This window comes from Tenrec ecaudatus, chromosome 11 (assembly GCF_050624435.1).
Source record: "Tenrec ecaudatus isolate mTenEca1 chromosome 11, mTenEca1.hap1, whole genome shotgun sequence".
Classification (NCBI taxonomy): Eukaryota; Metazoa; Chordata; class Mammalia; order Afrosoricida; family Tenrecidae; genus Tenrec; species Tenrec ecaudatus.
The window spans coordinates 103,178,791-103,206,568 of NC_134540.1; the positions used below are offsets into that span (position 1 = coordinate 103,178,791).

Below are 27,778 nucleotides of genomic sequence, written 5' to 3' on the forward strand. Positions count from 1 at the left end.
AACATGCCAGTAATTTAAGGAAAGATTAATGGAGTCGTTTTTGTAAGAAACAAAACCTGTCTTGTGGAAAACCTTTTGGAATTTACCCTTGATTTCTTTTCATGAACCACCACATCTGAGTCACGTATTTGTATCAGGCCCTGAAAGCTCTGTCTATTCATTTTTAGAGAATATATTTCTCCAGATTCTCATTCTCCTGCCAACCAGGCATGGCTGAGAACTGTGCCCATGGAACAGAAACTACTCTGAATGTATTTTTCAATTTTGCTGGTTGCTCTCAAGTTGGCTGTAACGCATGTTGACCTTATGACAGATTCAAACATTGCCCAGCCCTGTGCGTGACCTTTGGTGTGTTTGAATCCACGTGTCTCAATCTTTGTTGGGTATAACCAGCTTTCCCACCAAATGAAATGCAAACCACTTCCACAGAATCCACTCAGACTCACTGAGGCCTTCTGGGGTTGGGCGGGGCGTGGTGTTGAGACTATACCGTGGAGTAGTTAGTTGTAGTTCCTCCCAAGAATCCTCCCGTGGATTTGAACTGCCATCTTGTCAATAACACCACCAAGGCTCAGGGAATTCAAAATGAAATGACTCAAATTAAATTCAAAGAAGGTGCCATCTGTTGTGGGTGAGTGTGTGATGCCCCACGAGGCCATCTGTCAAGATAGGCAGGTGGGAAGCTCTGCTGTGAATATACGTTTTCTGACCACCTAGGTGGAAGTGTCTCTGTACATGACTTGGCAGTTGTGCACCTCAGGGAACAATTTGTCACCAGGCCACAACCCACTGAAGGATCCTCTCCTCTACTTGTGTAGCGTGTTGTCTCTATTTGTGCAGTGATATGTCTAGAGAGAAAGGGAGATTGAATCTGGGGGAAAAAAACCACAGCAATATCTGGCATAGCTTTAAAAAATAAAGAACAAACTTCCTGACAGATTGTATATCTATTCTGAATAGGTATCATTTTGTTTGTTTAAGTCAAAACAGATACATTTTTATTCAAATAAGTTTCCTATTTGGTGTTATACTTCTCAAATGCTTATATCCGCATCATAAATTCATAGTTAGAATGTTTTGCTTCATTGGACTCACTGGCCATGTGGCACACCCCTAAATTGGATGAGTCATTTTTAAAATTTTATGTTGTTTTGATTTACCTCATAAAAGCTCCCCTTTTGCAAAAGTAATGAAAGTGTGGTTATGTTTAAAGTTAAAAATCTGGCGTTTGGGGTAGAATTCTGAAAATAACGACAGTTATCCCGAGGCACTCTTGCTAAACAGGGATCTGAGGGGCACAGGAGAGTGGAGAGAAAGACAATAGGTGCTGGGAGAGAGAGAGAGATGAGATGGCCCGGTGAGGGGAGGGCCTTCCTAGAGAGAAAGGAACCATTACTAATCCAAAGGCACCGAGAGGAATTTGTACCTCCCCTCCATTTTCCTGGAGCAGTCTGTTTAATTTTAAAAAGCAGGATGTGTTTTCACAAAGTGCACAGAATTTTTCTTTTCCAAATTTCACTAAACCAAGCCAAGGAAAGTTTCAGAAATTTCAGACAAGCATGACAAACTGGAAAGAATGCAGTTTGGGACACAGGCATAGCTGCATGGTAATGCTGATCCACCAGTCACTGCTCACGTCTGGTGAATTTGGAGACTTTGTCAGCCTCAGTGAGTCACCGCGTCTGTCTCTCTCTCAGACATGTGGGTTTGTGTGTGTGCACACGTGCGTACATATGTATTTGTTTTACTCACCGACACTGAGTCAATTCTGACTCAGAGTAACCTTGTAGGATAAGGCAGGACTGCTGCTGTTGGTTTCCAAGACGATAACTCTTTCAGAAGGTAGAAAGCCGTAATGCTCCTTTGGAGCAACTCATGTCAAACTGCTGGCCGTGCATTTTGCACCCTAAATCATACCCACCAAGCCACCAGGGCTTAATTGATAGGTGATGATGATGAAGAGAGAGAGAGAGAGAGAGAGAGAGGATTTCGTTTTATATGTTACAGTCATAAGATATTATTATAGAGAATGGAAACATAAAATGGGCTTGCATGGAATTAGATGGTTCTCTCTGTGTAATATGTGGCAAGATGGTCAGACTTCAAGGTCATTGTTGGGTTTCTTGGCAAGAGGAACTGTCTGCGGGAGCCTAGGCTAACATTGCTCTGTGTTTGGTTGCTTCTTATCACCAAGGTTTCTAAGAATAACATGGTCTCTAAAACTGCATGAGTCTCCAGTGACCAAGGGAATCTCTTCAAAGGTTCACCCTTTACCACAGTAAAGGCCTCTGCATGGCACAAATGGGTTTCCTTTGCCTACTAACCCAAAAGTTGATTGTTAGAATCCATCCAGATAACACCACAGAGAAAAGACCTGGAAACTCACTCCAGGAGGAATAGAGCTCTTGAAAACTTCACGAAGAATAATTGTTAAGCAAACATGTGAATTCAAGATAAGTTGGAATCAAGTCATAGACAATTGGTAATCTCAGACATTCGAGGGAGGAGGGGTGATTCCTAGACACCAAGGAGCTGCACCAGATATGGCATGTGAACTTCCCCAATACAAGGAAAGGCAGATAGGATGAGCATGAGTAAAGGGACAGAAACCCAGGCTAGAATACCACTCTCTCTTTCTATAAATATCATTCCAAAGAGCCCTCCTACCGTGCTAGAATCATGCTTTCTGTCTCCCCTCAGTGTGGGACCTCAAAGAATAGGTGTTCAAATCCCATCTCTCCAGCTTACTAGTCATGTGATTTGGATTTTTTAAACTGTGCCTCCTCCTGGGTTTCTTCATCTGTGAAATAGATTGCTATTATTAGGGTAGCTGTGAAAATTGGATATAATAAAGTCTGACCCACACTAATTTGTTACAAGGGAAACCAATTTTAATTAATAAAGCTTTTTCTTGGGTTTCTTTGTGTATTATTATAATTTAAATAATTCTAGCCCTGGTGGCACAGGAACAAAGTGTTGGGCTGTGATCTGCAAGGTCGGCAGTTAGAAACCACCAGCCGCTCCACCGGAAAAAGAGGAGACGTTCTATTCCCATAGAGTTACAGCCTCAGGGGCAGCCCTTGTGGATTGCTGAGAGTCACCATCAGCTTCATGGCAGTGAGTTTGGTTCTTTGGTTTTAAGGTGAGGTAGGGTAGTATCTTGCAGCGTATGAATGCCTTGTAGACATTGGCTCTAAGACAAAGTCAATATGAGGACCAGCATAAAGAGCTTGCCAAGAGAAAGTCAGGAGCCTATCAGAGGCAAGAGCAGATCTGTGAATGCCTGCATTACTCGATGTAAAGGACGTATGGGAGTAGAGAGCACAGTAATGTATATATATATGCACCTGACAAGGACTAGTGTGGTAAAAGAGTGCCTTAGGCAGTGAAATGGGGACTAGAGGGGAAAAGCAAGCCAGAGAACTGGAAGAAAGCTGATCTCCCAAGAGAGCAATGAGATACACTATGGGGAGACGAGTGAGGAAGAGGCAGGAACGTGGGTCAGGATTTGGCTCTATTCAGCAATGATGTGCATGGAACATCCTCAGACAGGCACAGCAGATCTGTTGCCAAGGACATAGAGATATCTGGCAGGTGGTGTGGGGTCCCCAGCTGGCCCAGGTGCCACCTCTTCATATGAGTTAATGCCAATAGCTCACAGCCATAGTCCCTCCAAATGGCAGATGAGCACACTGGGCAGGTTTTGAAATCTATTGCCCTCTATAACGACTGATTTTATCATTCTCCAACACCCCCTTTTATTCCATGCATTCTTTCTCTTGAAAATGATCACCAGCTTCTTTCCCCGACCTTCTCTCTGCTCTGTTACATCCTCTAATCATCATTTATAAGTGGAAAACACTAAATGAATGTTTTCTGAAGCCTATAATCTAGAGCTGGAAAGAGCTGATAAGCAAATAAGCTTTAACCTTTAAAATGTGGGCACACTTTAAAAAAAAAAGAGGAGCTAATCCCAGGAAGCCAAGCAGAAAGCCAGTTTTGAGAATGATGAGGGCAATGAATGCATAAGTGTGCTTTACACAATTGATATATGTGTGGATTGTGATAAGAGTTGTATGAGACCCAATAAAATGACTTTTAAAATGATCTATTTCATAAATAAAATAAGTAATGATGTGTGCCACACTATAATTGCTTATTAGTACACCCTCCAAAATCAAAGGTCCAGGGGAAAGAGGACAAGAGATCACTGTTGTATTTTATTGCATCAGGCAAATCCGTTAACACTTTTTAAAGTGTGAGGTAGTGAAGAATTCTAGGCCATAATATAGTGAATAAAAGCATGAGGTATGTACATGAACTGTGAGAATGTGTCTAACATGAAAACATTTGTAGTGATGATAAAAACAAAATCTTTGTGCCCCTTGAAACTTGAATAATTTGGGCTTGAAATATGATATCAATCTATAAAGGTCATAGCAAGTATATTTACCACATTTAAGAGAATGATGTAACTCAGGGTCTACGTTGTTGTTACATGCTGCCAAGTTGACTCCTGCTCAAGGAGAGCTGGACACGGGCCATCTTCATGATGTCTGTTACGTTTGAATCCACTGTTATGTACTAGTGGAGGGCTTCTCTCGTTTTCACTGACCCTCGACTTTCCCAAACAGAGTAATCCTTCCCTAGCTATTTGTCTTTCTTGGAGATGTAGCTAAATTCAGTGAACTTAAATATCACTTCCTAGCTTCTGAAGCATGGTTGTTGCCACATGGTTGTCTTTATCCCATGATTGATTGGTTTACTCTTGTGGCAATACACAATAGGTCCCATACTTTGGACAAACACTACAATTTGAATGCATGAATTAAGTTTCTCTCTTCCTTTTTAATTTACCAATGTTTGCATTTATTATAGTTACCATGCACAACAAACAAAGTCATTGCCTTCAAGTCAATTCTAACTCATAACAACTCTCTACAACAGAGAAGAGCTGTCCCATTGCGTTCCAAGGCTGTAAATCTTTGTGAAGGCAGGCTGCTTCACCTTTCCCCCACAGAACAGCTGATGGCTTCGAATAACTGACCTTTTGATTAGCAGTTGAGCACCTTACTACAGAGGTGTTGGGTGCTATGGAGTTGATTCCGAGTCATTGGCATTATTTGCTAACTTCATTACCATCAAACCAATTTCAAATCACAGAAACGCTATGTGTTAGTCCGGGTTGACTAGAGAAATAAGTTCATGAACACTCATGTGTATAAGAAAGAGCTTTATATAAAGAGCAATTATACATTGAGGAAACATCCCAGCCCAGTTCAGATCAGGTCCATAAGTCTGATATTAGCCCATATGTCTGATACCAATCAACAAAGTCCTCTTCAGCCTCATGAAACACATGCAATGATGCCAAATGCAGGAAGATCACAGGCCAGTGGGTGGGAAGTCTTGTGGATCCAGTGGCATTGTAAGGATCTCTGCACTGACAGGTGTCCACGTGACTTGTCTGGCTCCATCAGCCTCTCTCCATGTATCTTCTTCAAGTTACATAATCTGGTGTCATTTGAGAAATCAGAGTGAAGTGCTGGAATCTAGCCTGTGAATCAGGTCGTACATACCCAATGAGGCCTCTGTGTGGGCATGCCCTTCTCCTGAGGATTCTGGGAACTCCTATATTCCCCCCTAGAGGCAGAAGACACACACACACACTCTCTTTCTGCTCACTCCCTGAGAGACATCCTGTGGAGAAGACACATTTACCAATAAACATACCATTCAAAAGATTTTAAAATGCTGGTCTGTTTCCCTTATTTATAGTTCATAAACACCGGGATATTCAACTTTGTAACAAATGTCCATTATATCTAATTCAGATGTCCATGTAAAGATTGGTCAATTTTACATTGTTTGCATATAAAATTACTTTATGGCAACCACTAATTGGCTGATTGCATTATCATTAAGACCCAATTTCAGGATTTAACAATCAGCTCATACAAGACATAAATATTGCTGTGTATGAGAGCAATTTAGTGGCAAGGAATGTTATTCATGTTTCAATAAATTCCACAACTGACAATTGACTACAATACATTTCAACGTGTACTTCAAGAGCTATGTATATTAGTTGGGGATATTACCAGAAGATGAAAGAAATGAGAGTTCACAGAAAGACATTTAAATATGTAAAAAAAATTTCAGTACAGATGTTGTGACACAATGTTATAGTTGAACTAAAGAGCCATCCATGTGGTCATATGGTTTATTAAACACCCTACCTGTTTTATAAACTGTGTAGGAAGTTTCTATTTAATGCTATTGATTCCGAGACAGAACTGGAGATCATGTTGTTGATAGGGGCTGGGGAGTCAGTTTCAGCTCCTAGCAAGGCTCTGGACAGGGGGACAAACCACGGTGTGGGCCTGTGTCCGCCTCAACGTGGTTGTTGGGTTTGAGCCCATGGCTGCACTCACGGTGTCTTTCCGTCTCCTTGAGGGCCCTCCTCCTTTTGGTTGCCCTTGAACTTTACCAAGCATAATGTTCTTTTCCAGAGGCTGTTCTCTCCTACCAACATATTCAAAGTGGGGGGTGGGTGTCCTTTTCTACGGAGCATCTAGCTGGATTTGTTCCAAGATAAATTTGTTCTTCTAGCCGTCCATGGTACTTTCCGCACCACAGTTCAAAGACATCAATTCTTCTTCTGCCTTCTTTTTCTGTGCCCAGCTGGCACATGCATACACAGCAGTTGAAAAGACCGTGGCCTGGCCGGGCACCCCTTAGTTCTCAAAGTGCCATACTTGCAATGTAACGCTTTAAAGAGGTCTTGTGCTGCAGATTTGCCCAATACATTACAACATTTGATCTCTTAGCTACTGCCTCCAAGAGCACTGAGTCCCTGCAGTGGGCGAATGAGTCTTTTTTTATTCTGTGGGTTTTAATAAACATAGATTGACTGCCTAGTCTTGCTTTAGACATGACCTAAAATGTTTGCAAAAATTCATGCTTTTGGTGTGTCTTGTAATAACACAGAATATAGTGCTGTAATTCTGGCAGAAGATATATTGTGCCATTTATTTCATTCAAAAAATATGAATTTTCTTTCAAAGTTTGGATGAATAGACTAATAATGTCTCCTTCTACAAACAAAGATACCCCTCCATGATGTGAAGTAGCAGTGTGTTGAAGTAATCATTTTATAATGTTTCAAGAAGCCAAAAATTAAACAAATAAGATTTTCCTTCCAATTTGTAGTCGGTGTAGGACAACGCTGATAAATATTAATGTCATGCTGCTATTGAACTATGTATAGTATGGCAAATACTTTAGGTAAACAAATGATTTCTTCAGACCTAGGCTATTGCCCTCAACAATCTTTAAAACTGAGTAAAAGGGAGAATTCAATTGCAGGTAGTTTTGTGTAAATATATTTTAAAAAATTATTTTCAGAGATCTCCTTCAGACTAAAATTGTTTAGTCTCAAAACAGTTTATAAACTAAAAAGAACATTTAATAAGTCTCACAACTTTTCCATTTTCCTTTAGGCCAAGTGAAGCAATATCAATCAGTTCAAAAAACTTTTTATACAAACTAGGCACTAGGTCTTGAGCTCAGCACTGGAGGCCAAAAGCTACAAACTCAGAAAGCCATCAGTGTAGAGTTGTGGTTTTCTCGGGTGCAGTTTGGCAATGTTTGGAGATAGTTCTGTTGGTCACTAGTTGGAAACTGGAAGTGTTTCTAGAATCTAATGGGTAAAGGTCAGGGATGCTGCTAAATATCCTGTGTTATCCAGGGAAGTCCCCCTCCAAAAGAAACTATCCAACCACACAGGTCCAGATTGAAGGAGCCTTGGTAGCATAGTAGGTATGTTTTGGATTCCTAATCACAAAGTCGGCAGTTCAAACCACCAGCCACTCCGTGCGAGAAAGATGAAGCTTTTTAATCTCACAAGAGTTCCAGTCTGGAAAGCCCACAGGATCAGTCCTACCCTGTCTGATAGAGTGAGTGCGTCTGTGAGTGCAGGGTCAAGATGATCCGCCGTGAGGAGCCCTGGTTCAGATGGTCGATGCACTTAATGGGCTACTACTTTCACATTGACATTTCAGCATGAAATCATGATAAATTCAAAATAAATTCAAATGGACAGCTCAACTTACTTTGTGGGGGTAGGGGGGACTTTTAGTCATTGGGCTGCTAATCACAAGGTCAGAAGTTCAGACCACCAACCTCTCGTTGAATACGCATGAGGCTGTCTGCTGTCCTAAAGATTTATAGTCTCAGAAATCCAACATAGGGTCTCTATGAGTCCGAATTGGTTCGAATACAATGTGATTTGGTTTGGGTTTGAGATAACTCAGTATTAAATTTGACAAAGGTATTTTTGTCTACTGATTCTGATATAGAGTTGGAATATTAGCTTGTAGAGATTAAAAGATGAAAAATATAATTTAGTTGGAGAATGAGTCAAGTGTATGTATGCAAGTTTAACAAAACAAATGTAAGCCAAACTAAAGGACTGCCCTGGCCATCTTGAACAGTTGTACAAACGTAAGGCAGGGGATCGCGGCGGGGATTCCAGCTCACACAAACCTGGGTCTATTACCAACAAAAACGTGCCTACCCATGTCTCTGTGATCTGTGATCAGACTACACCTACTCCTCCAAATAGTCCATTCGTTTAGTCTCTTTAGGGTGCCTTCCCCCCATCCAAAAGAAGATTCAGGCAAACGTGTCGTATCCAATGGCATGTGCGAGGCCATGCACTCAAGTCAGAAAGGCCCATGCAGAAGATCATGATCATTGCTATAAGGAATTCTCAAGAGTCAATATTCACAGATTTCTCATAGGACACAAAACTACAGCAAGGGCTTATTAGGAAAAAACATACTTAAGCAAATAGAAAACTACATTCATGAGAAAAGTTCAGGAAAGTTGTGCCAAAATTTTTTTTCTCATTTTCCTATTGTGACAATGTACCAGCTCATTCTTTAAGGCTACCCAGGACTGTCATAAAGATGTCATTGGGAAACCTTACCATGTTTACCCAACCCAAAGAACATTTCAAAAGAATGTAAATTGAGTCCCTTAAAGATACCAAAACCTCTGTTTTGACCTCCTGGAAATAGGGAAGTGCAGAATTCCTGGTCCTGGATGGAGGGAATGTTGGGAAACAATAGGTTCAATTCATTCTATTTTTTGCTTAATGAAGGTTTATATTATTTTGTAGCAATATATTTTGACTTTCCTTCATATTTCTGATAATGGAGCACTCCAATGATCTAGCTCTTTACAAATATTCTCTCATTTGGTTATCTTTCAAGATTGAATATTTAGTTCTTTCAAGTATATTTGAGAAGAGCAGCTAGATGTTTATGTCTGGGATTATATATTTCCACAGTTAAATCTACTCTTCAAAATCTATAAGAGGCACTGATACATCACAACTATGCCCATGGAGTTGTGAAGGAAAGACCAGGTTTTTTCCCCCTATAGCGTCAAAAGTCAGTTAACCTTTCCCTGAGAAGAGTCAAAGTCAATTGGAGGAAGAGATGGGACAATTTTAGTATTCTGTAGAAATCTGTTCTCAGGATGGAAAGGAAGGCAATCATGTACATGGATCTCATTCTCTTGTACTCACGCGTACACACACACGCGCACACACACACACACACACACACACACACACCACATGTTGGAGAAACAAGAGGATCAGATAAGAAAACAAGAGACCATAATGGGATGAAGGGTGACTGGCCCTGAGGTGTCATGGGAGCTAATTATGCAGTCACCTGTCATTGGAATGGCTTTGCAAGGCCTGGAAGGGCTCTTGTTCGACTCGGGATAGATTCGAGATAGGTAGGTGGTGGTATAGTCCCTATCAGTGGAGGACTTAAAGTCCAAGAGGGCTACCACTGACTAACAGGACGGAATGAGTGGTTTCATATGGAAACTTTTTGGTGCTGTTAGGAATTCTCAATCTGGAGGTCGAAGAATACTGTTGAGAGAGGGGTCTTGTGTACTATGCTTGTTTCATAGGCCTGTCATAAAAAATACTACAAACTGAGTATCTTAGAGCAATAGAAATTTGTCTCTATTAAAAGTATTACATCAAGGCGTAGGCAGTCATAGTCTCTCTCTGAAGATTGTACAGGAAGGTTTTCTTGCCCCTCTCTAGTTTCTTGTGGTTGCTTACCACCCTCGGAGTTCCTTGGCATATGGACACATGATGACTTCACTCTGCATCTGTGTTCACATGACCACTTCCCTCAGTGCCTCGCTTCTGCTTTTTCTAAGGACATGGTAATGTTGAAGTAAAGCCTCCCTCTTCCAATATGACATTATGTTAACTAAGAAGACCTCTAAATACCCTCTCTTCCAAACAAGTACACACTCACAGGCACTGGAGCTTATGATTTCAACACATGAGAACACTTCAAAAAGTTCATGGGAAAAATGCAATGGAAAGAGAATGGAATGTTTCCATGCAGGGAAACAATTCAACCTGTAAGAATCACTTAGTGTTGGGGTTGTTAGGTGTTTGCATACAGTCATGACTCGGTACATGGCAAATGCCAGTGATGTCAGACCCCTGAGAGGCTACTGTATAGAGAGCGGGATGAAGTGATGTGCGTATCAACTATGTGGTGTTCTTGGTTCTGACTCAAAGCAACCCTAGCTACAAGCCTACAGCCAGAAGGGAACACTGCCTGGCACATGGCCATCATCAAGATGGTTGTTGTGTTTGATTCCATTAGTGCAGCCACTAGGTCAGTCCATCGCCTTGAGGGCCTGCCTCTGCTTTGCTGACCGTCTGCTTTACCAAGCTTGATATCCTTTTTCTGGGTCTGGTCTCTCCTGACAACACGTCCAAACTATGCGAGAAAAGGGCTCACAGTGTGGCTGTACTTCTTCCAGGACACGTTTGCTTGTTCGTCTGGAAGGTCCCAGTGTTTCATTATCCCTTGCCATAATTCAAGTGCATCCAGTGTTCTCTGGGCTTCTCTGTTCCTTATCCAGCTTTCCCATGCATATGACATGACTAAAACCACCATGAGTTGAACCAGGTGTGCCTTAGTCTTCAAAGTGACATCTCCCTGTAGTTACACTTTAAAGAGGCTCTTGTGCAGCTCATTTGCGTTTTGATGGAATGTTGATTATGAATCCAGGTAAAATGAAGTATTTGACTATTTCAACCTTCTCTCCATTTATCATGATGATGTCTTTTGGGCCAGTTGTGAAAAATCTTTGGAGTTTTTGTTTGTTTGTTTTATTTTTTACAGTCTGAAATTCATACTAACGGCTTCAGTCTTTGGTTTTCATCGGTAAGTTCTTCAATTCCTCCTTGCTTTCAGCAAGCAAAGTGTGTAATCTGCATAGTGCAGGGTGTTAAGACATCCTCTAATCCTCTTCTCAGACTCTTTTCTCAATATTTAGAATGAGTAAGTGTGATTAAATTACACCAATGAAATGCATACCTTTCCTGATTTCTAGACATTCAGTATTCCCATGGCCTCTTTTGTCTGCACAGGTTTGCATGAGCAAAATGAAGTGTTCTACAATTATATATTTTATTATTTTCTAAATATTTTGTTATAATCCACAAAGTCAGTAAAATATAAGTAAACATCTAACATGGACTTACTTGTTCTAATTAAATTATTTCAAGCCTACATTGCAAAATCAAACATCTCAAATTATTTCACAATAGACTATTTTCACTCTCAGAATTATATACCGTTGCTATTGTCGTGTGGTTCCATGGGTAGTTATGGAAATCTAGGATTTCAGTTTGCTATTATTTATAGAGTTGTCTAGACCATCATCAAGATAATGAAACATATGAACATGACCCTCTTGCTGTGCTGTACATCAGTATCCTCTCCTGTTTGCCATCCTAGGCGGCCATGTAGAAGGGTCCAAGGCAAGTGCTTATCTTGCAAACACAGTCTGGTGGGAAGCGCAGTGGAGATACTGGGAGCACATGTCATCCTTCTCTCTTTAAAGAACACATTTATTCCCTCCAACCTTTTACATAGAGTGCCTTAATGATAGAACCTCAGATGATATTGTAAAACCATCCTTTGTTTTTAAAGTTGGTCCTTTCACTGACATATGGATGTTCCTCATTAAAATAGGTTAAAATCCATGCTGGAGTGTATCTAGAGAAAACCCTTTGCATTTATCGATACAATATTTTCTGGAAATTTGCCATGTTAAATCAAATAAAGAGAGTTTTATTTAATTGTAGTACAAACTTTAAAATGTATATAGCCCTACATATTTTAATGAATTGTAATAATCAGTAAAACATTTATAAAGTCAGGCAATTATTGTCTGGGTAATTTCATACTGAATTTTAACTTTAGGTTATACCAACCTAGCAGCTGATACTATCACCATCCAAGCCCACTTACCTAGCATCATTTGCAGCATGGGCGTCACCCGTGTGCATCAGAGAAGTACACGCCAGAGGGTTTTCATTGCATTGTTTTTCTTCTGAGGCATTTCTGGAAGGACTCGATGCACAGACCATTCAGCTAGCAACCAAGCATGTGAATCATTTACACCACTCAAGGACCATCATTTTTCTCTGGGCAGTAGACAGCCCTGAAATAGAACTTGTAGCTGTTCGGCGTTATTGTGCGTGCCCTGTCCTCCCCGTGGGCACCATGGCGCTTCCCTCTGCTGTACTAGCTACTAGCTGATTCCTTTGTATTGGCACACCCCAGCGCACTCCTTTGTCTGATGCTATTATACGTCCCAGGCTTCCGAACCCCCATATGTTACCCACCTCCCCGAATTGCCAACATTTTGTTGTGATATTTCTTGTTATGGTTTTACAAATGTTGCAACTCCATGCAGTCACAAGCCCTACCCTTTGGGGTACTCTGTAGGTTCCCACGTCTGTCCTTTGTTCCATATAGAACTAGGAAAAATGAAGGAAAGCTCTGGGATTACATGCTGAATGTGCTATTTTTTAAAACGTAATTCCAAATAGCATCTGCCCTGTAGATATAATAAAGAAGAATCTGGGCAGGCAAAGGGAAGATAATTTCTAATATTCTTCTCGAAATTTAATCTTGTATTGACAACCCTCATATTTTACCTGAAAATGGTCAATTTTCAAAGTTATTTAAAGGTAATTCATAATGGTTTTCTATAACCACTTTCTGTTAGTTCAACTAATTTGAAGGAAAATAAGGGGCATAAATGACATGCATTACTGTGCTAAAATTGTCTTTCATATTCAGTTCACAAAAGCAAAAATGGTGTAAATTTTTGGTACATATAAATCATTACTAAAAGAAATCTCTTCTGTTTTTGTTGGCATTTTGGTTTTTGTTTAAGTATGGTCTATTCCGTGTCTTTATCTTAAAACTCATCTTCTATGAATTCCCTATCATGCTACAATTTAAAAATCATAATCCCTTAGGGAAAATAATGACACTATTTATTTATTCTTACTACCCAACCTTTCCCTCATCTTCCCGCATCTTGGCTTTTCTCTCTCCTCTGACCTCCATGGCCCCTCTTGCCCCTGACCTGGTCAGTCTTCAAATCATTTCCTTCGGGGTGAAAACCAGGTGTCTTCTCGGTTTTTACCCCCTTTATAGTACTGGTGCAGCAATTCCTTACCTTTATGAAGTAAACTAACTTCACTGAGCCCAATGTCCTCCAATTTTGCCCATAACATGAGGTGCTTCACAGAGTCATCGTTGTTCTTTAAGGATGCACAATAGTCTATTTTGTGTGTGTTCTAGAGTTTATTTATCCATGTCTCCACAAACGGGGTTTTTGACTGTTTTCATATTTTTTCTATTACAAAAATGATGTGTGCACATACCTGTTTGTGTTTTGTTCTTTATTCCTATAGGGTGTATACCAGTAGAGAGATGGCAGGATCATATGGCATTTATATTGGCATTTGTTTAAGGACGCACAATAGTGCCTGTACAATTCGCTAATCCTACCAGCAATATAGGAGTATTTCAATCTCTCCACATCATCTCCAGCGTTTATTACTTTCTCTTTTTACAATTTTTTCCTCAGAGCATAGATGTGAAATGCTATCTCATCAGTGTTTTAATTTGTATTGCTTTTAAAGCTAATGAATGTATTTCTTCATATGATCCTAGCTGCCTGCACATCATCTTTACTAAATTGTCTTCCCATGTCTTCTTCCCATTTTGTAACTGGGTTATTGGTGTTTTTCTTACTGAGGTGTTATAGTTTTCTATAGATTTTTAAATTGGCCTTTTATTTCATATATCATTCCCAAATATATGTGATTCTCTTTTTATTCTTTTTATGAAGTCTGCTGATGTTCATAAATGTCATATTTCTTTCTAGCAGGTTCAAGTTCTCTATTTGTCCTCTTCCGTGTAGGCCTTCTTCATTATGGTGGTGGTATACTTATGCCTTGTATTAATGCCCTGAAGGTTTCCCTTATTTTTTATTGATTAACCTTCTGGTTCTGTGGTTTATGTTGAAATATTTAATTCATCTTGAGTTCATTTTTGTACATGGTGTAAATTACAAATCCTATTCACTCTTTTTCAGGTGGAGATCCACTTTTCTAGTCTTATGTTTTGAAAAGTCTATCTCTTCCCGCCTTAATGTGTTTTAGTCCTTCATGATCAATCAGATGCCTATAGGTATTTGGTTATATTTCTGGGTTCTCAATTCTAATCCACCAGGCCACTTAGCTATCATTGTGCAAATACCAAGGCGTTCTTCCTACCTTGGCTCACCTTTATAGATTATTATTCTATTTTCACGGGTTGGTCTCAGCATTCTTTCCTTTACTTCGATGATATAAAGTTTGACTCTAAGAATGTGGTGATTTTCCTTGGGGATCAATTCTGTGTAAATTTCTCTGAGACTATTGGATGCTTTCTGCTCTGTCATAATGTTATAGATGTTCTTGATGAATACTTCTTCAACTGTTTTCTCTGCCATTCATTTTTCTTCTTTTTGTTCTGATATGTTTCTCAAATGTAGTTGTAAATCCTGAAGAGTCAAGGGTAGTCGGATATGTTGGCATTAGTCTATCTTGAGTAGAATAAAATGATTACATACTGCCCCTATCAAGATCCTGATTTCGAGATCAGCTCTTGAGTTTTCAAGGAGGGCAGGTCAATAATCAATACAGCCAAGATGAAAGGGGAGCGAAGAGAATATGGAAGACACTGCCCCTTGCCCTCCTGTATGCACTGAGACTGTATATCAGAGGAGGGCCAAGGGCCGCTTTTAAATCACTCTCCTTTGGTTGGAGCCAATAGACATGCAGCTTTGAACCCTGAGTCTGTGGAAAGCGGAAGTTCCAACTCTTGGGTGCCAACCCCTCTCCGGCCCCCCCACCAAATGCAGGTTCACCTAATGTTGCCCTCCTCCAGGACTGGCTTGCCCCTGCCAGGTAATCTGGGGAACTATTGCCACAAACCAGTCCCCAGAGTTCCAGCTGAGCATTGATAGTCAGCCTACACGTGATTTGGGTCTCCCCTATCTGGCCTGGAAGGCAATGAGTGTGCTGTGACCCTCTGAACCCTATGGTGTGGGAACAAGTGGACCCTCCTCAACGCAGACTCATCCTCTCTACCAAGTACCAGTTCTCGTGCGCTCCATGGTGTTAGTTAGGGCTGGATGAGGAGACAATTCATAAGCTCACGCCTCACCCTTCTCCGCAGAGTCCGGGAGCACTGGGGGAAGGACAGCTCCCCAGGCATCCTGTCTGGGCAGAATCCACAGCTTTTGCTGGGCGGCGGGTAGTTCTTTGTGATGATGCTTCCATCAGAAACTCCAGAGTCAAATAGGTAGGGTTTTTGGTTCTTCCTGGATGTCCAGAAATCTGGCTCGCAAGTCTCTTCTATATTTTCATAAATTTTGTTTGAAGAGGGTTTCCTCCAACAACATGACCATATTAGATCCGAATGAAAAGTAACTCTAAATTCAGAATTATTGGAGGAAATAATGTCTTTTTTAAAAATCCAGTTTCAAGCAGGAGAAAATATATGCATAACATGGTAAAGATATAAAGAAAATTTAAGACTTGAAACCTAAAGAATTCAGTTTAATTGTTTACTTCTGGGCATTTTTATCGATTTTACTTTTCAATAGAATGTTGTTGATAATGATACCCTTTCCCCCCCTAACTATCTACCAACCTAATGAGAAACTAAATACGTTTTAGACAATCCAGTTGTTCCAGCAATGGCTTATCAATTCTCATTATGTAACTTCTACAATGAAAGGCAATACATGTATGAGGTTATATTTCATATGAAGTACTTAGCACAAACAAGCACGTAAGAGACACTCATGGAATAGGAATAGGCTTTTATTCTTCCTCTAGGATTTTATTTCAAGACTCCCCATCTCTCTTTGTGGTGCAGCTGTCCTGTGTCCACTGAGGGTCCCAGATGATCTGATTCAGTTGCCTGCACACACAGGCTCTAAGAAGAAATCAACCTTCTTTACTAAGCCCCTTCTGACTTTGGACTTGTGTCCACACAAATCTTCTAGTTGTAAATGTCTGCTTAATTATAATAAAAGGATAAATTAACAAGTATGTAACAATATCATAGAAACCTTCAGGGAACCAGAACACCAAGGGTGAAGCTACATGGATACACTTCTGAAAACACTGTTTCCACGTCTCTATCCTATTCCAGAAGAATTCCCCAGTCTTTTCTACCATGGAAAAATAGTAGCTAGGGTATTTGAGTCTTCGAAGGAGGCAAATCTGACTCCTCTAACTGTTGTTTGATTGGAGGAATAAAAAGCAGTTTGAAGATGCAAGGTAAGGGCTGTAAGTGGATGAGGTAAGTTTTCCGAAGAATTCTGGTAATACATCCCTTGTCACCCTGGACGAACGAGCAGGTGTGTTACCATGATTGAGAAGAATTCCTTGGCTCCGCCTTCTTGGCCTTTTTTTTCAACAGCACAGTTTTCTCTTTTCTAAAAACTTCCGAAAGACCCTTCATGGTTACTCTATGACCTTGGAGACATCCTTTCATGAGTACCGCTGTGTTGTTGTTGCTCAGGGCCCGTGAGTTGGGTCTGACTCACACCGACACTGTGCATAATGGAAGGAAGCACTGGATGGCCCTGCGTCATCCTCACAATTGTTCCTGTGCTTGAGCCCATTGCTACAGCCACGGTGTCCTTGGTGGTCTTCCTCTTTGGGGCTGCCCCTCTACTTTACCAAGCATGATGTCCTCCACGAGCTCGGCTCTCCTGGAAGCATGTCTACCGTCCATGAGAGAAGTCTCACCATTCTTACCTCTAAGGACCATTCTGGCTGTACTTCTTCCAAGACAGATTTGTTTGTCCTTTTAATAATCCATGGTTCTTTCAATTTTCGTCTCCAGCACCACAATGCAAATACATCAATTCTTCTTCAGTCTTCCTATTCAATGTCCAAGTTTCACGTGCGTATGAAGCAATATAAAACACCATGGTTTGGATTAGACACACCTTAGTCCTCAAAGTAACACTTTAGCTTTCAACACCTTTGAAAAGCATTATGCAGCAAACTTGACCAATGTAATGCACCTTTTGATCTCTTAACTGCTGCTTCCATGAGCATTGTTTGTGCATCCCAGCAAGACAAAATGCTTGAAGATGTCATATTTTTTTCTCTTCGATCTTACCACTCTGAGATCTCCAAAAATAGCCACCCCAACCCTCTGAGCTGACCTGTTGCCTTAACTGTAACTGGCCCAGCAGATACCATCAGTAGCAACTGCGTTTGAAATTATCCGAATAAAAGTAAGACTAGAGATGGCTGAGAGAACCACCTTGCCGCCATTCACTGATCAGACACTAGGTTTACACATGGTTTCTTTGGAATAAACCCATACATGGATTATTTAGAACCCTAGTAGAAATACTTTCTGCTTGACCCCACCCCGACATATGAGTGTAAGGGGCTATATCTAATAGTTAACTCATTTATAGTAATAGATAAATTAGTAGAAGAATTTGAGTAGGACAATACTAGTATAGCAATATGAATAACAACATATATTTGTTTCATTAAAAGCTTTTCATTTAATACTATACTTCTGATGGTCTTCTATATGTCTTCTCACACAATAGTACTGGATAATTAGTTCCATTTTATAGCAATTATAATAATAGTTTATATATAAAATACTCAGTATAGGCCAAAATTTTAACAAAAATTAAGCCACTTATTCCCACAATATGTGGTATGTTTATCATGTACCATCTTAATCGGGAAAGCTAAAATGGGTAAAGGTTAAGTAATTTGCTAAGGGCTCTCAGATAATAATTGGGAGCATTCAAATTAACACAGAAATCTGTAACAAGTTCCTACATGGTACATAACATACTGTCTCCAAAATTCAACATTTACTAGTTCATATTTCCCATATGCCACAGATGATAGAAATATCCTACAAAGCTTTCTTTCAAAACACACAAAGCAGAGGTGGGAATATCTATTTTGACAAATACAGAAAGAATAATATGAAGAAGCTTGTCCAAGGTCATGTAGAAAATCAGTGATAGATTGTTCAGGAACTCAACCCCCAGAAACCATCGCCTAGAGGTCTTTGTAGTATAGTACTGGTAAACCATCTGCCTTAGATGTCAGGAATTTTCATTCTAACCCTTATTTCACTTTTTACTAACCATGGAACCTCAGGTAAATCACTGTGTCCCTTTATCTTTCGTTCATTTCTCTGAATCAAGGAGGAAATGTTAAAAGCATTGGGTGTGTGGTTGTTGGAGAGCCAGGGTCGGTGTAGTGTGATAATACCCTGTGCTGCCTCCATTACCTGGAACATAGACTTTTAAAAAGTGGCCACGGGTTCTAGTCAGAAATATGACCTTCTTACTCAAAACTCACTGGCTTTGAGAAGATTCCTACGCATGGCAACCCCATCAGAAAGAGTCTAAAAGGCCCTTTGAATCCCGAGGTTTTCCATCTTTAGAGAAGACTTTCTAGGAGTAAACAGTCCGTTCTTTCTCCCAAGAGTGGCTGGTGCATTCTCTGCACAACCCACTGTGCGGCCTGGCTCCTCGTGACACTGTGCCATGGAGAAAACGAAAACACTTGTTCTTGAGTTCCTACACATCTGCCTTTAGTCAAATACCACTCACTCTCTTCTGTACTAAGCCAGGTGTCTAAATTTCCCTGCCTATGAGATTCAGAAGATAGTAAGGCATTGCTTAGGAAATACCTGAACTTGTGTCAGTTCATCTTCTAGGTACATAATAAAATGTATGGCGGATTCAGAAATCAGAACTGAATACAAGTAGGTAGATGGCAAACCCTTGTTTCATTTGCTTACTTTTTATTTGTTTTGCTTTTTCCCTCATATAGATTTCCAAACCTTTCTGATGTCTGATAATTTCTTTCTTTTTTTTCTACACAGTGTTTTAGGTTCTTGTAGCCACATGAACAAACATCTGTCCACATAGTGTTCACTTTTATTACGGTACTTTGAAATATCAAAATTACCTTCAGTGATACAATTATCTTAAAAAAAACTCAAAATACTAGTTGATGATTTTCAACTTTACATTTTGTTGCTAAGTAAACACCATGAAATCCAAAGATAGGCTCCAACATGTTCATTTTTGGAGGCTAGGATGTTTTTGTTTCCCTAAGAAAACGTGATTTCAAATGACACCCAATTTTCAGATTTATTTTCATTAAACCTGCAGCAAGCACTTCTGAAAGTGCATAAGCCCCAAGAGGCATTCTTCCACGCGTGCAATCTTCTTTATTATGCCAATACTTTGTGAAAGCTGCTTCTCTTTTCTGAAACACTCAATGTGTTTAGCAGCCTGAAGATATAACACAGAATTATTTTATCGCTGGAGATGTTGAAATTGCAGGTGCTTGAAGTAACACACTTTAATCAAAGTCTTCAAACAATAAGAACAATAAAATGCGTCAGATGGTGTTCATTCCTGTGGAAGAGCTTTCAGCACAGAGTGAAGGAGCATGGATAAATAGTCATTGTGTTCCGGAACGAAAGAGAGGGACACAAACCTGCCTTCTCCTTTTGAAAGTCAGAAGTACCTGAGTTTGTTCTTCTCTCTGTGCTCAGGTACCAGCATCTTCACGGTCTACGAGGCTGCCTCGCAGGAAGGCTGGGTGTTCCTCATGTATCGAGCCATTGACAGCTTTCCCCGATGGCGTTCCTACTTCTATTTCATCACTTTAATTTTCTTCCTGGCCTGGCTTGTCAAGGTACTGCGAATGCGCTTAAAAATATAGTTTATATTTTATGACCATTTCTGTAGACCTTTTGTCTGTCGTTTGGCTGCAGACCCCTCTTCCCTTCCCAGGCTGCGGTCAAGCTGGTCTGTGACTCTCTTTCAGAATGTGTTTATTGCTGTCATCATTGAAACGTTTGCAGAAATCAGAGTGCAATTTCAACAAATGTGGGGATCGAGGAGCAGCACCACTTCAACAGCCACCACACAGGTACAGTAGCCTTGAGATGATCTCAAAGACCTGCCAATACCAAACCAAGTCCACTGCCATTGAGTTGGTTTCCAATGATAGCGACCCTACAGGACAGAACAGAACCACCCTTTAAAGTAGCTGAACCGACTTTTTCTCCAAGGAGCAGGTGGTTGCTTTGAACTGTGAATGTTGGTTAGCCAATTGCTTAACAAAGCACCAACATACATTCTCCATCCTGACCAGCCTAGCACATGTGGAGGCTCTCAGATAATGGCTTATGCCATCTTACTAATTGGTGGCGCTCTTTAAAAATACAGGGGTTCAGTGCATAACCCAGAACAGCCGCATCAGACTTTCCTGGTGGCAGAGACAGGGTATCCATAACTTAATAGCTCTATGAGTGGTTTTGACATAAAAAGAGCACTGCTAGCCACATTGAGTAGGGGACCTTGGATTCGATATTGCTACCACACATCTTCAAGGAGCTTGCTGATAACAGAGTGCAACTGTGGAATTTCCCAATATGTGAGAGTGTTTGTTCATGAATCTAGGCAATATAGCTCATACGTATAAGATTTGATCTTGGGAATGGAAAAATCTTTCCGTCACAGCTAATTATTCACAGCCTAATAAACTGTGAAGAAGGCCTCTCTTGCACACATGAACACCTGTGATGTTCAAGGAGTCCCAATAAATTCAGTGGTTACCTCTATGCTCTTGGGAAATTGTCAGTGCCTTGTAATCTGACTAATAGCAAAGGAAAAGTTATTACTTAAAAGAACAACTTATATGCACCATCGTGTGTGTGTGTGTGTGTGTGTGTGTTGGTGGATAGAAAAAGGAAGGACTGGTTTTTATGGGGCACTTGTAATAGGAAGGAAAAAGAGGGTGTTTGCTATTTGATAAAAGAGAGAGAATATGAAAATTGCAGAATCAAGAGTGAAGTACTTTGGTTAATTCATTACAATGATGATTTTAACATTAAAGTTTCAGAGAACATTAATATAGATCTGTGAATACTTGTACACCTCTACTGTGGCAAATATAGGTGAAAAAAACAAAGTATTTTACTCTGGATACTTCCAAATCAATTATTGAATAATTATATGGTAAAAAATGATTAAATATACTATTTAGGGGAAAAAAGCTTAATGCATCATCTTTATAGTGTTGCAAAGGACCGAGTTGCATTAGCCAGCTCATTATAGATAAACTACTATTGATATTATTCATATTTTTACAGTAAGCTAGGAAAACTCCTGGAAAGATTTTTTGTTATGTCATCATAGATCCAAACTCCGACTCGCTGCTGGCAAGTCAATTCCGACTTAACATGACTCCAGGACAGAGTAGGATTGCCCTTTGGGGTGTTTGAGGCTGTAACTCTTTCCTTTCCACGACCAGAAAGCCTCCTCTTTCTGTCTCGGAGCACCTGGTGGATTCCCAACTGCAGACCCTGTGCTCAGCAGCCGGACATGTAGTCTGCTCATGGGACAGCATGCCCCCAATGTCACAGAAGACATGTAGCGAGGCTTTCGAGGAATCAAATGCCTCTAGTTCTCTCATCTCTTTTAGCAAAGATAAATAACAAAGGTTCAAGTCAATTCTTACTTGTCTTATAAGTAAGTGGCCAAGATAACACTGGAAGAAAAGTTTTCTGCCGTAGACATCAAGACTTCCATAGACGTCTACGCTGTGAACGTAGCCCAGAATATACGTTCAATGTCTTCAAGAGCTCGTTAAAACCATCTAAGTGATGGTTCTGTTATATATTATATATAAATTATTATATCTTATTTAGTCTTACGTATAAAACAACAGCAAGGGTCAAAGTATTTGGAAGCATCACCAAATCTGCCAACAGTTACAGTAGAGAGGAACCTATGAGGAGACAGAACAAAGTTGTACAAAATTATGTTAATGCAAATGTACTTAATCAGGGGAAAGAAGTCAGTAATTCAGAGGGAATGCGTCGATGGTTGGCAATGGTAATCACGCAGAGAATTGTGAAAAACCTTCATTAAGAAAAACTCTGGGGCTGAGGACCTGGTTGCTAAGCAACCGCAGCTCCTGCTGTCAGCTCTTGGTAAAACACCACTTAGGTAGCCTAGCAACGGGCCTTCCAGGCTTCTCCCAGCCCCTCAGCAGCCACTAGATGCAAGAGAGAGGCATCATTTTCTGTGATTCTGCTACATTTGTAAACCCGGACAGGACTCTGGGCACAAGGGCCTCTCGTTAAATAGTTTTCAAGACTAAATCACAAGTTTTTAATTCTAATAAAACCGCAGGTTTGGGGGCAATAAAACAAAGATGACTGTTACAAGGCACATGGCTATTCAGAAATGGAGTCAATTCTTGCCTTTCTCTGGTATAGAGCTAGAGTTGTTCTATATGAGTCATTCCACTTAAAAGGCATGTTGTCTTGTTCATGTCTGCTAGTCTGTGAACTTCCTAAGAAAGCCGTACATGTACAAAGAACATTGTACAGATGAACAAGGATAGCATTTTCAGACATTTCAATAGGATTGACTCTAATATTGACCATTCAGTTACAAAAGATCGGTTCCTTTAAAAATAGCAAACCAGCATTTTTTTTTCCTTTTCTTTAATCAATTGAATGATCACCACCAAATTTACAGCAAAGAAACAAAGGGCCACAGCACAGAAACAAATTCCAGGAGAAATAGAGTGCCGACAGTGTTAAGGACCCCATCATACAGTACGCAGCAGAAACACAAAAAGAACAGCAGGTGCGGCGTTTCAGAGTAGTAATCATGAGTCTGGAGAGCAGTGACGGGACTTGGGAAATTTTCAACCTCATACTTACTAGACATGAGTAACCAGATGCCCACTTACAAAGACAAGAGCCATACCTCCAATTCAGAAAGATCCATGTGCCCATCTAAATTGAGACTGCCATGCCACCATTGTTCCAGGGATTGAATGTATCGATGAGCTAGAAAGAAATATCCTACATATTTCTCTCAAGTCCACATTCCTTAGCTGTCTCCCTCCAGATGCCTGCTGCCTGTTGGTAGTCACCAGTAGAGGCATGGTATATGTGGGGTGACCTTATCTCACTTTGCCAGAAGGAGAATGGAGAGAACTGCTTCTTTAAAGATCAAACGCAAGGAAGCATTTCTGTTAAGCATAACACACAGCAGGCTTCTAGCAATTAATGAAACCTCACTTTTCTATATGAGCCATGGTCCAGATAATGTCCCCCTATTGAGTGGTTGATATATCAAAGCTTTACATCTCAGCATCTGCCATTATCTCTGATTGAGCACTTTTTCTGATACATGTTTTCTGAATTAGTATTCCCCAATTGTAACAGATGGCGGAAGAGTGTGGGAATGATATGGGGGGCCTCCCAGCTTCACAGTTCCATTGACATTCCTAGAATGTGAATTCCTAAAGGATCAAAATTATCCCTTGCATAGGCATGTAATGTTGAGTTAAAACGTAGATCCTGGATGTAACGACACTTGAACAAATGAAGACTTCTGCTCCCCACCAAAAAAGTGATAATTTTGAAAGAACCCAAAGACCATAGAACGTCAAATAACTCTAGCTGGAAACTTTAGAATTTCCTCTGTGTTATGAAAATGTGAGTGTGTGTGTGTGTGTGTGTGTGTGTGTACATGAGGAAACTTCAAAAATTCATGGACAATGGGCTTGAAAGATAATGGAATTTTCCCACAATCCTTTAGAAGTCCCTTTAGATATGTGTTGTATATATATACAGAAATACATTGTGGGTGTGTGTGCATGTGCAATGCAGACATATGAAGCCCTGGTAGTGCAGTGGCTAAATGCTTAACTGTTCCCAGAAAAATAAGTGGTCCAAACCCAGCAACCACTGCAGGGGTGAAAGACGTGGCAGTCTGCTTTCATACAGCTTACAGCCTTGAAGGCCCTACGGTGCAGTCTTTCCATGCCCCATATAGGGTTATTGTCAGTTTGATTTCACATAGACACACACTAGAGGAGTTAAAAAAAATTTGTGGGAAAATGGAATTCAATGAACGCTTAAAGCCTCATTGTCTATGTCTCTGTGTGTTTCTCCTTGTAATTTTAAGCTAGCTGTTAAAGGCTCCCCTGTTACCAAGATTATTTTTCTCTCCATTTTCATCTCTTTTAATATTATTGGTTATGATGATGATGATGATGGTGATGATTTTCCTGCAATAGAACAATCCCCAAAGCATTTTTAGTTACTTAGTAAATCAATTGGCTTTTTATAAAACTCTAGCAGTGGCAAACAATTTCCCAAACTGAAATCTCCACGGCTTCCCAAGTGATTGCAAAAAGAGGAGAGTACTCATGGAGATTCATTTGTGCTGTTATGGGTAACATCACACTAAATTATCAAACACCTTATTAAAACAGTGAACATGTATTGAGTGCTGTTAATGTCTTTATGAGGAGTCTTATTTACTTTTCCTCATAATATTATAGATACTACTTTTGTGTCCATTCTGTAGATTAAAAAAAATAACAGGGCTTATAAAGTTATTATTTTCCCAGGATTGCATAAGTTCTCAGTTGTAGAAGTGGCACATAGACTTGAGCCTAGAGAGCTGTGTTCCAAGAGTCCCCAGTGTTACTCACCATGACTGTTACTCACCATGACTGTTACCCACCATGACTGTTTAGCTCATCATTCCTGATGGCAGCCCCTGTCTCCAATGAGCATGCCACTGTGACCTGGCCGCATGTTAAACTCTGCTCTCTTATAGAGCTAGTCACTGTTGTTTATGCCAAAGTAGAAAAAAAACTCACCCATCTGGTTCCTATACATGCAAATCACAACTTCTTTTCTAGAAAATGGTTGGCCATTTGGATCAAAAATGTTTTACAAGCTGTACATACTATTTGACCAAGAAATTTTATTTCTAAAAGTTTATCCTAAGTAAAAGTTTGGATAGTGTTCAAATGTATATTGAAGGATTCTTATGAAAGCATTTTTACATGGGTTTACAAACAAAAAACAAAAAAATGAGCATTCGGTATTGAATAATGAGTTATTGGTTATAAATAATGAACATAAAGTCAGGCATTAAAATCAAGATTTAACATTATAATTTTTAGATGAAAGTTTGTTGACTATATATTATTGCCAAAAAAGTATTTCATAAGGATCTCATAAGACATTGAGAAAACTACTTCTAAAATGATAATGGTGGTTGTCTCTAGGGGGAGTGGAGTTAATATATTTTTGACTCTTCAGCATTTCCTAACTGTTTAAGACTGTACATATATTAGTCAATTATAAGAGGGAAATTTTACATTTTTAAGATAGACACATAAGCTGAAATCACCTGTGTTAAGTTCAGCTGCAGACAAATCACTCAAAATAAATCTGAGCTAGAATTCCTGTCTCTGCTGAAAATTTGGGTGAGGTGATTCAAGGTTGATATAGTAATTTACTTTACCATGAATCCACGCTCCTGCCACCTTTATATTCTACCTTGTACAGTCTCCATCCCCAACGTCATTTGATGGTCTATGATAGCTGCTGTTACTTCTAACCCTAACATCCACATTCCACAGAAAAAAGGAGGAAAATACAAGTGTCTTCCTATATCCCATATGTATAACCAGTATGTAAACAGATAGCCCAACCAAGTCTTCAAAAGGCCCTAACCCCAGCTACTTGGACACTCTCCCCAGAATAATGCACTACAGAGGAGAGCACTGAAGATACAGCTCAGCAGGAGGAACAGGATTGCTCAGAGCACCCAAAGCAAACTAAGAGGGAAGGAGAGAGAGCAAGAGGACCACATCCTGGCCCACCCAGCTCCAAAGACAATATTTCTGCTCAGAGCAGACAATGCACAGATAGGACCATAGTGTTGGCTCCATCACAAGACATGGGGTCCCCTCACTGACCCATAGCACTACAGGGGACAACACTGGAGACACAGCTCTGGAATTGCGCCCAGTATGACACCACTCACCCCCAACACATACCAGGGCAAAACACAAAGGGAGTACAACAGAGTAGCAAGAGGAACAAAGCAATGAAGTCTCTGAGGAATCCCCAAAATAGACTTGGATGCAGGACTTGGCACCTCAGCAGACTTGATCAGAAAACATTTGTAAAGGACAACAGACAGACCTGGAACTATTTATAGGTTGGTTTTGTTGCTGTTGTTTTCCATGTCTATCTAGATAAGATAGGAAGGATGAAAAAATCCCAAAGAGTAAATAATGGGACTGACAGTTCCACGTTACATGGAAGAAGGGGGGGGGGGCAGTTCGGGAAGAGGGGGCTAGCCAACAAACCCAGGGACAAAGGAACAACAAGTGATATAAAATCAACGATGAGGAGGGCATAGAATGCCTGGTGATGTTTGATCAAGTGCAGTGTTTCCTAGAGGACTTACTGGAAGCCCATTGAAGATCCAACATGATAGTGTTGACAAGAGGAAAATAAAAGAAATTAAAGGAAAGAACTAGGAGTCAAAGGACATTCATAGAGGTACACATACAGACACGCACATATGTAAATGTATTTAAATATAATAGGGACATAGATCTATGTCCAAATGTTTATATGTTAAGTATTAAGGTAGCAGGTGGGCATTGGGTCTCTACTCAAGTACTCCCTCAATGCAAAAACACTTTGTTCTAATAACCTGGCATTCTGTGATTCTCACCTTCCCAACACAATCCCTGAAAAAAAAATGGGTGCATAAGCAAATGTGAAGAAAGCTGATGGTGGCTGGCTATTAAAAGATACAGGGTCTAGGATGTTAAAGGTTTGAAGATAAGCAAGCGGCCATCTAGTCAACAAAGCCCACATGGAAGAAGTACACCAGCCTGTGTGATCATGAGGTGTCACCAGGATCAGGCATCAGAAGATTCAGATCAAACAATCATATCGATGCAAACAAGGTAGGGCAGAGTAGAGACCCAACTCCCATCCTTAGACAATTGGACATCCCCCCACAGAATGATCACATGGAAAGGACAAGCCAGCCAGGGTGCAGTATAGCATCAACGAAACATACAACATTCCTCTAGTTCTTTAATGGCTTCCTCTCCCCATCCCCACTCCCGCCCCGACTATCACGACACCAGTTCTACCTTACAAATCCGAATAGACCAGAGCATGCATACTGATACACATAGAGCTCTCAATACTCAGACTCCAGGACAGATAAACCCTTCAGGAACAGTCATGGGAGTAGAGATACCATGAGGGTAGGGGGAAGGTGGGGTGAGAAAGTGGTGATGAACAACAGAGACATGGGTGAAGGGAGAAGATGAATGGTGTGAAATATGAAAATAATAATAATTTATAAGGGTTCATGAGGGTGGGAGGGTGGGAAAAGGAGAAAAATAAAATGAGAGCTGATACCAAAG

General features: G+C 40.3%; 1 protein-coding gene across 2 annotated transcripts in view; it reads left to right on the forward strand.

The window, feature by feature from the left end:
• Positions 1–27,778, forward strand: part of NALCN (sodium leak channel, non-selective) — a 436,823-nt gene that overhangs the window by 116,579 nt on the left and 292,466 nt on the right. For both annotated transcript variants that reach the window (XM_075562611.1, XM_075562612.1), the window contains exons 7-8: positions 20,043–20,185; positions 20,318–20,422. In XM_075562611.1, the coding sequence (XP_075418726.1) occupies positions 20,043–20,185; positions 20,318–20,422 (248 nt within the window). The remainder of the gene's footprint in view (positions 1–20,042; positions 20,186–20,317; positions 20,423–27,778) is intronic.